The 12,304-nt window shown below is 35.6% G+C and overlaps 2 protein-coding genes across 2 annotated transcripts; both read left to right on the forward strand.

The window, feature by feature from the left end:
- The first annotated feature begins 699 nt into the window (after positions 1-699).
- LOC107727981 (plexin-C1-like) lies at positions 700-6,527 on the forward strand. Its single transcript, XM_016538033.1, has 15 exons — positions 700-1,611; positions 1,766-1,891; positions 2,079-2,213; positions 2,596-2,696; positions 2,872-2,980; positions 3,069-3,228; positions 3,306-3,417; positions 3,505-3,598; positions 3,751-3,789; positions 4,843-4,976; positions 5,085-5,264; positions 5,361-5,469; positions 5,873-6,046; positions 6,198-6,363; positions 6,493-6,527. The coding sequence occupies exons 1-15, from the start codon at positions 700-702 to the stop codon at positions 6,525-6,527; spliced, it is 2,586 nt and encodes an 861-aa protein (XP_016393519.1).
- A 2,353-nt stretch (positions 6,528-8,880) lies between these two features.
- Positions 8,881-11,964, forward strand: LOC107727983 (plexin-C1-like; the record flags this gene model as incomplete). The annotated part of the gene is made up of 5 exons (XM_016538034.1): positions 8,881-9,402; positions 9,561-9,686; positions 10,770-10,904; positions 11,653-11,753; positions 11,868-11,964. Coding segments are annotated over exons 1-5 (981 nt in total), but the record flags the coding sequence as incomplete, so codon positions are not given.
- Positions 11,965-12,304: the final 340 nt, after the last annotated feature.

A 12,304-nucleotide genomic window follows, 5' to 3' on the forward strand; every position in this document is an offset into this window, starting at 1 on the left:
GGGACAGTTGACGGAAATGTCACTGACTCAATGCATTATCACGAAAGTGATATTCAGTATTTGCATGTGTTTTTAAGTCTTGCTCACACACCGAAAGCGCGCTCACAGAATGCCTCTCAGTCAGCGTGCGAACGCCGAGTTCTCTTTCGCTTAAGTTCTCTTAAGTTCTGTTATTGCTACACACTTGCAGGAAAAGTTATGCCAAAATGCCCGTCTTGTAGACTATTAATGTAAATGCAGTCGGTTTTGTCTTAAGTGAACTTGAACAGTTGAGATACACATTAAATTACAGCTATGCTTTTAGACCCAATCCATCAGACAGTGATTATGATAAAAAAAGACTGCTATATATTTATGTCATATTTATGTCTCATCACTCTTGAGCATAGGCTAATGTCATAATTTCTAAAACATCAGCCCTTTTTAATTTTAAATTCGGTATACAAATAAACAGTTTTTTTTAAACTTTCACTCAAGTAACTTTTTGGATAGTTTGACTACTTAATAAACGTTTTAGAAATACAATTTCTCTGTTGTTGTTGTTGTTAGACCTCCGCCCTCACCTCACCGCGCTGCTGTGCTTTCACTTCCATCTATTTCACCCTTATACGCGTCTGAGCGCAGTTGATCGCTGTGACAAGATCTCGTCAAAAACAATAGCCTAGGCCTATCAAACTGCTCATTCAGATATGAATTAAGATGACAGGATACTTACTTGGAATTCTTGTACTTCTGAAATATTGCATTTGCGATGAAGTGGTGAACTTTGATTCAGACATCAAGGACTTTGTAGTTGGTAACGGTAAGTTATTTGTTCTTACTGACCATCGACTACATCAGATGAGCCACGATCTATATGAGGAGAAGAGGAAAGACATCACTGATGCCACTGAACACAACAGAGTCAACATTCTGCTGCCTTTTGACGCAAACAACACCCTGATAACATGTGGGACTTTTAATGATGGATATTGTGAAGTTCTTGATATAAATGACATTACAAACAGCATTTACTATGAAAGTAATATATTGATAGGACCGCGACAGGATGAGAAATCTGTTGCCTTCATAGCCGGTACAGGTAGCAGTAGGTACCTTTTGGTTGGGAAAAAAGACGACGATACAAAAGCTCAAGATGCCAGATATTCTGTTGTTACCTTGTGGAACACTTTACAGTCTCAGTATGGTGGGATTTTCTCAAAAATAGCAGAAGGATCAGATGCCAGCATTCAGAGCACTGTGAGAGATGTGGAGTTTGTTGGCGGATTCCAGAGAGTTTCACCCTCAGAATCCTACTTATTTCTCAACGCAAAGACTGGCTCAGAGAGGAAAGTGCTCGTCCTGTGGATGAACAGCTCTAAAGGAAAAAAGAGAGACATCATCAAATCCCTACAGGCTGCAACGATACGATGCTGCAGTGATAAAGCTCGTCCAGTGCTCGTCGCCTGCACCGTTATTCCCTCAGTGAACGGCGTTATTTGGGCAGGTGTGTTCAGTGCGCAGAATCAGCAGGATCCGGAGAACAGCGCGCTGGCTCTGTACGACATCAGGAACATTCAAGGCCGAGTGAAGGGCTTCTGCGCTCATGGTGAAAACCCATGTGGTTCTGAGGTTGGAATTTGCATTCATGTGTTTAATATACACGCTTTTTAAAAATAAGAACAACATTTTACTATATAAAGATAAAATAACCTGAATCTGTTGCAGGTTTAAACGTAATTGAACTAAAGTCATATAAAGTTTCAGTTTGTTGTTTGTGTTTCAGAGTGATACTGAACTTCAGCCGCTCTCTGTGGTGTTCAAGTACAGCTCAATGTCAGCAGTGGCAGCAGTTAGAAGTGGACCCTGGATTGTGCTGTTCATAGGAACCAGTGATGGTCAACTCATAAAGGTCTGCTTCACTTCTATCTCCAACACACATGCCTTTATTTCACTAGTCTCACTGAGTTTTCATTTTAAAATACGGTACCTGTCCATCATTTCCGTTTACACATAGGCTATAGCTCTAAAGCTGTTGCCTAATTATTTGAATTACTGCAGTCATAATTCATGATTTGTATTTCTGTTTGTTTTTCTAGCTTGTGTTGGATGAGAAATTCACTCCAGGATGTCCAATAGTGCTGTTTAAATCTGATGATGAACGAGCAGTGCTTCCCAGAATGCACTTTGATCCAGTAGATTTCAAACATATTTACATCGCTCTGAGGAAACAGGTGAAGTTTGCAAATGTCCAGTTAACAAACAATAAAAACATTATATATAGTATATATACTATAGTAGAAACATAATAATAAATAATTCCTGTATATAATATTTTAGTTAAATAAAAATTACTTTCTCTTTTCTAAAATGAGTAAGTAAAAAGTAATAATGCATTTCAGGAGCAATATGAAAAGAATGGTTTGCCCTATAAGCCAAAAAGCTGATCCAAGACATTGTTTTAATCAGTGAATAAAGGCGATTCTCTCATGACCCACAGTTAGAAACCTCTGAATTAAACTATGCAGTTACTAAATCAGGCAGTATGTCTGATGCTTTACTGTGCGTTAGATCGCATTGTCATACAGTCTCTTTCTGCTCATGTTGTTCATGTAGTTAAGAAGAGAGTCTGTTGTTCAGTGTGCTAAATACAGCACTCTGATAGACTGCAGAGCTGCTCTGGATCCTCTCTGCGGCTGGTGTGTGAACACACACAGGTCAGTCTGTCTTTATCATGTGTGATTTTTCACACATCACACATGAGATCTGCATCTACACTAAATATGCCTAATTGTAGAACAGCATGTTAACTTCTTATCTTCTATATAGACAAGATGAGCAGTGTGCAAACAGTTCTGTAGTGATATATTGGTTGATGCTGTCTTTATCTAGATGTTCTACTCAAGATGAATGCTCAAATACTTCATGGGTGTCCATCCCAAAAAACTCTCTCCAGACACGGCTGTTTTCTTTTCAGATAGCAGAGAATTCTTCTAGAAAGGTAGACATTGTCTAGAATTATTTACTTATAATCATTTAGTTAATATTTAGAAGATTGCTTTTACCAGCCATTGCCCTCTCCTACACAGATTACTCTACATCTTTCCTTGAGTCTGGAGAGCACAGGAAATCCTGCCTTCTCATGTACCTTCACTAAAGGAAGTGTAAACCTGTGTGACGGGTCTGATCCGCCTGCAGTTTTCCCAAACTGCTCCTGTAGTTTTTCTGACCAGCTACAATATACTGGAGGTTGGTTCTCCTTCAGTGAAATTTTTATGTGCTATATAATTGTTTATGAGCTTAAACATTTTTGATAATCTGTTCAGGTTTAAGAGTCTCTGCTACTGTTACTATTGAAGATCAGAAGATCACAGAGATGCTGACACTGACAAACTGCTCCAGTATCACAGAAAATGCACCAAATGCTTCTTATACACAGTGAGAAAATGCAGAGTCTATGAGAGTTTTGAAAGACTATTTTGAACTCCTATTTTTAAATGATAAAAAAACATTAATTAAATGCAGGTGTGTACAGTGTGTCTCAGCTGGGTGTCACTGGTCCTCTTCCTCCAAGCGTTGTGAATGGACAGATGGAAGTGGGCTGCAGTTACACATACAGGTGAGACAATCCAGTGCTTCAGTATCTGTATTGGGAAAAAAACCTTAATAAATACATATTAATTCATTGTTGATAGCTGAACTATCATTGTGTTGACTGAATGAACTCAGGAAGTATATGAGTATATGAGCTCCTCTTTCTTTACTTTTTAGGATGCATGTAAATATCTACTGTCTGAGATGGTCTACAATGTAAGTGTCATATTGATTATGTGTCCAACTTCACAGGATAGGGATGTTGTTTTTTCAGTATGTTCCTATTTCAAATGAATATGACTTTACAAGAGGCTGAGGATTTTGTTTCCCCATTTGAGAAACAATTTTTCTAAATTATCATTCCTTTTAAATTATATATAATATTATTTATTCATATTTACAATTTATTTGATCAATGTGTATTTATAATAGTAATACTACTACTAATAATTATTATATTTATAAATTATATATATTATATAATTAATATATTAATTATTTTATATTATATTTTAAAAATTATAAAAACTAAATATTTCAATACAGATAAAAAATGTATCCATTGGAAGACACCATTTTAAATATTGTGGGACAATTTATTTTGAACGCCATGAGTATGTGTGTGCATGAGACAGAATGACAGACACACTACGAAAAAGGAAGAAAATATGATCTTTCAAATGCAGGAGGGATCAATGCTGGAAAGAAACCTGAATCTTCCCTCTCCACCCTCCCATCCGGAAAGCGTGGCATTTTACCCCCTAATGTGCCAGGCATGCTAAAGTAGTTCTCTTTTGTGACTAAAACATATCTGTGTAGAGCTTGCTTATATTACAACTGAACAAAACAGAAATATTACAGGCAACAGACAGAAGCTAAGTGCACTTCCTGCTTGTGCATGCAAGTATCCAAGGGTGTAACTTTGGTTTGAGAAGTGGGGGGGACACAAAATGGGGGAAAATGTTTTCGATTTGAATCCCATTTCCTGCATGTACATACATACATGTACTGCGTTAGGCTAACCGAGACTTGTCATTTGCACTTATATATTGTTGCTCTTTTGTTAGTTTTGACTGCTTTTATTGTCCTCATTTGTAAGTCGCTTTGGATAAAAGCATCTGCTAAATAACTAAATGTAAATGCAATGTAAATGTAAAATATGAATTATATAATTAATTATGAAATTAATTTTAACTTCTGTTATTTTGTTTATATTGATTTTTATTATTATTTTTTTTTGTAACTGAGTGCAACTTTGTTGTTTTGTAGAAGCCGGAGATTCTGTCTCTGGAGCCGAACAAGGTTTCTTTCCATGGCAGAAACAATGTTTTACTAAAAGGGAGGAACCTGGAATCTGTCACTAAAATCCGTATTCAAGGGGATCTGGACTGCATTCCTAAAGAGCGAGACTCTGTGTGTTTGTGTTTGAGTGAGACTCTGTGCGTTTGTTTAGTGGTATATATGAATGTGTGTAGATTCAGATAAATGATACTGTATATCTTTACCTTCAGATCTCCAGTGTTTGATCACTCCAGTGACACTCTAAGGTTCCACATTCCTCCCAGTGAAACTAAAGGAACAGTGAAAGTGTGTGTTGTTACTCCTGACGACCGTTGTCATGGCAACAGCATCATCACTTACAGTTCTCAGCCCAGCTGCACTGGAATACAGCCCACAGTCAGCTGGAGCAGGTCAGACCATTTCAGACTGCTGTCTGATCAACTTCCACACTGCATACATGTTTGTTTTCAGTTATTTTGATTGTGTTTCATAATCTTTTCATTCAGCGGTGGAAGGAAGATTCAGATTCAGGGCAGCAATATGGAATTAGTGGAGTCAGTTACTGTACTTCCCTCTAATAAAGTGCTGAAAACACAATACAGCACAAGCTCAGGGGTAAGATGTGTTTATTACTTGTGCAGCAGCTCAAATGTGGTGTTAACCTCAAACAGAAAGCAGCTCACAGCACTTTATCATAATACAGTTCAACAGCCCACATTCACACATGTAATGCCTGAGTTCTCGTTTGTCAGATTTGATCATATAATTGTTAAATGCTGACTGTAGATATTTAAATTGATAGATAGATCAATGGATAATTAGGTAGATAATTTTATTGTATTTATGGCTAATATGAAGCTTCTTGAACATGTCACATTTATTAAAGTCCTATTTTCATTATCTTTCTTTCTCAGGATAAATGTAACAAAACATTATTTATTGTATTTATGGCTAATATGAAGCTTCTTGAACATGTCACATTTATTAAAGTCCTATTTTCATTATCTTTCTTTCTCAGGATGTGTGGTTTTACTCCCCCCACTATGATAGCAGTGGTCAGTTTTTTAGCTTGTTGTTGAATGTTGGGAACTCCACTGTGGACTGTGTGGATTATTTGTCCTACCAGCCTGATCCAAAGTTCATTCGATTTACTACCTTTCCAGTGGCCAACGATCTACAGGTGAACATTCAGGTAAAGAGTGACTAACTTGGCTGAATAAACCGTTACTATTTGAAGTTCTGCCTCTTTCATGCTGTTTAATAAAAGATATAGAGAAATTAATGAAAGAACTTGATTTGGCAGCTGTGCAGAGATTGCACTAATTGTTTTCTCTCTTTCTCAGAAAAAAGCAGACATGTTGAATTTGAGTATGAATGAGGTGAATGTGACGGGTCTACAGGGAGATCGGCAGTATCAGTGTGTTTTGGAGAAGATTGAGTCCAATGCCATTATCTGTACAATTAAAGGAGAATCAGGAGCCGTCCCAGCAGTGGACTCACTCACTGTAAGTATGTTTTATTTTCTTCCACATGGTAACTATAATGTTAAATCTCAATAGATTATGAGAGGGAGTAGTCCATAGTTTGACTTGATAATTGCTGCTAAATCTTAAATCTTGTCAACTTTATGAGTTATAGGACCAGGGCCGGTTCTAGACATTAGGAGGCCCTAGGCAAAATTCATGTTGGAGGCCCCCCACCCCCAATGAAAAGCACTTGAAACAAATATGAATGATTCCTAACCTTTTTATTTATACAACATTTATGTGTTTTGAAAAGGATTGAGTCCAATGCCATTATCTGTACAATTAAAGGAGAATCAGGAGCCGTCCCAGCAGTGGACTCACTCACTGTAAGTATGTTTTATTTTCTTCCACATGGTAACTATAATGTTAAATCTCAATAGATTATGGGAGGGAGTAGTCCATAGTTTGACTTCATAATTGCTGCTAAATCTTAAATCTTGTCAACTTTATGAGTTATAGGACCAGGGCCGGTTCTATAGACATTAGGAGGCCCTAGGCAAAATTCATGTTGGAGGCCCCCCACCCCCAATGAAAAGCACTTGAAACAAATATGAATGATTCCTAACCTTTTTATTTATACAACATTTAATTTTACATTTTGTATATTTTTACTTATACAGTACAAAAATTTGGAAACATTACTATTTTAAATGGTTTTTAAAGAAGTCTCTTATGATCATCATTTAGCCTGTTGGATTAAAAATACAGAAAAAAAAAACAATAATATTGTGAAATATAATTACAATTTAAAATGTAAATTTATTTCAATCTATTTTACTATATTTCTGTGATGTAAAATCAGCCATTACTCCAGTCTTCAGTGTCACATGATCCTACATAAATCATTCTAATATGCTGATGTATTATCAATGTTACAGTGCTTAATGTTTATTTTATAACCTGTGATACTTTTTTCAGGATTTTTTGATTATTAAAAATGTTTAAAAATAAAAATATAATATTTTATAATAATATAAGTCTTTACTATCACTTTTTTATCTAACACATTCTTGCTGAATATTACTGTGTTTATTCTGTATTTTTGATCAAATAAATACAGGCTTGATAATAATAAGAAATGTCTTTCTTTTATGTTCTTTTAAAAACATTACAAATAGTAATGGGTCCAAACTTGTTTGTTTGTACATATTAGTCAAACTTTATCTAAGGTAATCTCTTTTTTTTTTTTTGATGAAGATGCTAGTGTTGTTGTTATTATTTTACTGTTTTATTTAATTTAATCACAGTTCCAGAAAACCTCTTCAGTAAGTGATTTTATCATTATTTTTCCTAGCTGGGTATGGGCAGGATTTCCCCATCCCATTTAATCAATATTGACTACAGATAATGTCATATTATTAATTACAATAATATGATATTATGTATTACACTGTTACCTTAAATATGACAAATATACAGTGTATATATATATATATATATATACACACACACACAAATCAAGTGGAACAGAAAGACACGATCGCTACTAAGCAGAAAAAAGTTATTTAGTTAGTTGAAACTGAAATTATAAGTGTTAAAGGGTTAGTTCACCCAAAAATGAAAATTAGCCCATCATCATTCCCCCGAAATCCTCGTTTTGTCCTAGACATCCTAGACAGCAAATCCTCGTTTTGTACTTCTAATTAGTGACCGTTGTTTTGTTTTGACATTCATATTCTGCTGTTCTCTGGCCACAGATTTGCGGGTCTTGTCTTTTCTTCTACAGATGACTTGCAGGACCCGGAACGTTACGGTACTAAATTAGTTTTAATCGTTTAAAGGTCCCCTGAAGTGCCTTGAAACAGGGTTATTCTATGTGGCGGTTCACGTGGTTCGCGTGACACAACAACCAGACCTCATTTGCCCCAATCGAAAGCATATTTATACTGTCTGAATCGTTCCCTATCGCCTACATTGTGCACTACGTGCTATTCACTGTACAGGAAATACTACACTGTGAACAAGCGACCGATCTCAGCAGCAGCTTCAGCGTCTATTTATAGTGTAGGGGGTGGGCGCTTCGGATTCTAGAGAGCATTTGATTGGTCAGAAGATTTGATGAGAAGCTGAAGTACGAGGTGATGTCAAAAAAATCATTGATCCGATTTCACTTTTAGGATGAAATCAATGGAGAGTTTTATAAATGAGACACCTGGTTTTTACAACTTTCACTTAGGAGTAAAAATCTGCCTTTAAACTTAATAGAAAAAAAGATTTGAAATGTACCGGTGTTAATTACTAATTAATATTAATTACCGAGACTGCCTTGCTTTCAGTTGTTGAAGCCCTAAGACTGGCAAGAGCGGCTTCCAAATCTTCTATACTTATCTTTCTGGATCTGTCCGCTGCTTTTGATACGGTGAACCACCAGATTCTCCGAACACCAGGGTTGGCTAACCGAGACTTGTCATGTGCACTTATATATTGTTGCTCTTTTGTTAGTTTTGACTGCTTTTATTGTCCTCATTTGTAAATTGCTTTGGATAACAGCGTCTGCTAAATGACTAAATGTAAATGTAAAAAAGACGACGATGCAAATCCTCAAGATACCAGTTATTTTGTTGTTAGCTTGTGGAGCACTTTACAGTCTAAAGCAGGTGGGATTTTCTCTATATTTGCGGAAGGATCAGATGCCATCATTCAGAGCACTGTGAGAGATGTGGAGTTTGTTGGTGGATTCAAGAGAGTTTCGCCCTCAGAATCCTACTTATTTCTCAAAGCAAAGACTGACTCCGAGAGGAAAGTGCTCGTCCTGTGGATGAACAGCTCTAAAGGAAAAAAGAGAGAAATCATCAAATCCCTACAGGCTGCAACGATACGATGCTGCAGTGATAAAGCTCATCCAGTGCTCGTCGCCTGCACTGTTATTCCCTCAGTGAACAGCGTTATTTGGACAGGTGTGTGCAGTGCGCAGGACCAGCAGGATCCGGAGAACAGCGCGCTGGCTCTGTACGACATCAGGAGCATTCAAGGCCGAGTGAAGGGCTTCTGCGCTTATGGTGAAAACCCATGTGGTTCTGAGGTTGGAAATTGCATTCATACACGTTTTTAAAGGAGAACCGCATTTCACCTTATTGAGACTTGAATAACAATTGTAATAGGATGTTGCATGATAAACGTAATTGTACTGTTCTGTTCACTAAAGTCATATAAAATTTCAGTTTCTTCTCTGTGTTTCAGAGTGATACTGAACCTCAGCCGCTCTCTGTGGTGTTCAAGCACAGCTCAATGTCAGCAGTGGCAGCAGTTAGAAGTGGATCCTGGATTGTGCTGTTCATAGGAACCAGTGATAGCCAACTCATCAAGGTCTGCTTTATGTTTTATTTTTCACTAGTTTCTTAGATGCTATCCTCTCTATTTGGAAAACACTAAGTAGGTTGCATTGTACCTTGGGTTTGTGGGGCCTTAAGCATGATGATGAAAATTGACTCTAGGTGTAACAATTGTCATAATAACATCAAAATTATATAACTACTGCAAACACAACAAGTGGTTTCTTTTTAAGAGAATGTCATGTGATGTCATAAAACAAACAAGTTTATTATAGGATAAATAATAATAGGATAAATAGTGCTTTGAATTTCACAACTACCCATGTTTAACCATGTATAAACCATGTTTATATTTATTTAGTTGCTATAAAATCAATATAAACAAAATGTGAGACAGAACAATATGCATAATTAAATTAGGTATCTACGTGGAAATTATTATAAATAAATTAATTCCGTGGTAACACTTTACAATAAGGTGTCATTTGTTAACATTGGCTAATGTATTAACTAACATGAACTAACAATGAACAATATATTTGTTACAGTATTTATTAATCTTTTTTAATGTTAGTAAATGAAAACAGTTATTCATTGTTTGTTCATGTTAGTTCACAGTGCATTAACTAATGTTAACAAATACAACTTTTGATTTTAATAATGTAGTAGTAAATGTTGAAATGAACATTAACTAAGATTAATAAAACTTGTAGAAGTATTGTTCATGCTTAGTTTATGTTAACTAATACAGTTTACCACTGTTAACTAATTAACCTTATTGTAAAGTGTTACCCATTCATTTAAGTACGAATATTGAAATATTGAAGCGTTACTTTTTTTGCATCTTTGTCAGCATTGTTTGATTTTTTTGCCTTTAACTGTTCTTGAAATTATAACATTATAAGCCTTATTAAAATTAGAAGCCTTATGCATCATGAAGTACTGTTAAACACTGTTCTCTGACTTATTTGTTGTGCATTTCCATTTTTGTGGAATCTGTGAATAATAGGTACTTGATATCCCAGCAATGAACATCAAAATTACTATATTAATATATTAATATATCATTATAACGATTTGGCTGAACTTCGGATAATGATGCTGTTTGTATTTTTAGCTTATGTTAGATGAGAAATTCACACCAGGATGTCCAACAGTGCTGCTGAAATCTGAAGATGAACGAGCAGTGCTTCCCAGAATGCACTTTGATCCAGTAGATTTCAAACATATTTATCTACATAGGAGGAAAGAGGTGAGGTTTAAAACTGTACAGTTAATAAAAAGTGTCAACATTGAAATAAAAAATTAAATTGAAAATTAAATTCCTTTCTCACCAAAAGTTGTACTCGAGGCACACTAAGTGAAACTATTCATTCATATACTGAATCTTCAGATCAAGTCCTCAAAAAAAATATTTCACCCTTGCATTTTTGTTTACAGCTCTTTGTAAATAAATACTGAATATTCATACAAGTTAAGTCACCTTTATTTCTACACTCTCAGAAAAAAAAGGTACAAAAGCTGTCATTGTGTCTACCTTTTCAAAAGGTAGATTTTTATACCTTTTAGGTACAAAGGTGTACCTACTGACAAGTGACAGCTTTTGTACCTTCTTTTCTGAGAGAGTGTAATTATTTATACAATAGAGACAAATTCAAATTGACAAACTCCTGTGCTCCACTGCACATTGAACAAGCAAAAGACACAAGATAGTAGTGATTTACATTTATCATATCCGTCTGTAGTTTGTCGTGTATATAGCTAATCATTTGATGTTTGTGTGTAGAGTTACTGTGCAAAAACACCATTTTATAAGATTTAAAATAGTTTTGAAAAAAGTATTTGCTTTTGCAAGAGATGCGTAATATTTTGCATGTTGTGTGCATTTTGTGGTTTTATGTGTAGAGTTTAGAGAAAAGATTATTTATTTTTTCTTATTTTGAAAAGTAATGTGACTGCAGTAGTGTATTTTTTTCTTTCTGCACATGTTTTTGATGTAGTTAAGAAGAGTGTCTGTGGTTCAGTGTGCTAAATACAGCACTCTGATAGACTGCAGAGCTGCTCTGGATCCTCTCTGCGGCTGGTGTGTGAACAGACACAGGTCAGATTGATATCTGTTGCAAGTAAAAAAAGAATTTAATATGCTAGCTAGTAAAAAAAAATCAATATCCAACCTGGCATAACAACTCTAAATTATATATTTCTGCTTGTCTAGGTGCTCCACCCAGGAATGTTTGAAATCTTCATGGGTGTCCACCCCAAAAGACTCCCTTCAGAAACAGCTAGTTTCTTTTCAGGTTTGGGCAGAGAAAGTAACACACTTAAAGCAACTGTATGTTTTTTTTTTTTGGAACATCCTACAGTTAATAAATATACCACTGTTGTAATTACAAGGGATATCTATACATGTGCATTTAAAAAATAAAAATTTGTGCTGCCATAAAGCAATCTGCTCTTTTTGCGGAATTTCATACCTGCTCACAAAACTTACATACTCCCTGAACAGGGGGGGGGTCTTGAGGAAGAAACAGAAGCCATTTGCCTTAGTAGAAGTCAGTGTACCAGTAGAATGATTTTGAAACAGATATTTCAAGGTAAAAAAACAAAAAACAAAAAAAACAGAGTTGCTTTAAATACACTTTTAAAAGTGTA

The sequence above is a fragment of the Sinocyclocheilus rhinocerous genome, unplaced genomic scaffold (assembly GCF_001515625.1).
Source record: "Sinocyclocheilus rhinocerous isolate Xijiao unplaced genomic scaffold, SAMN03320098_v1.1 scaffold4202, whole genome shotgun sequence".
Lineage (NCBI taxonomy): Eukaryota > Metazoa > Chordata > Actinopteri > Cypriniformes > Cyprinidae > Sinocyclocheilus > Sinocyclocheilus rhinocerous.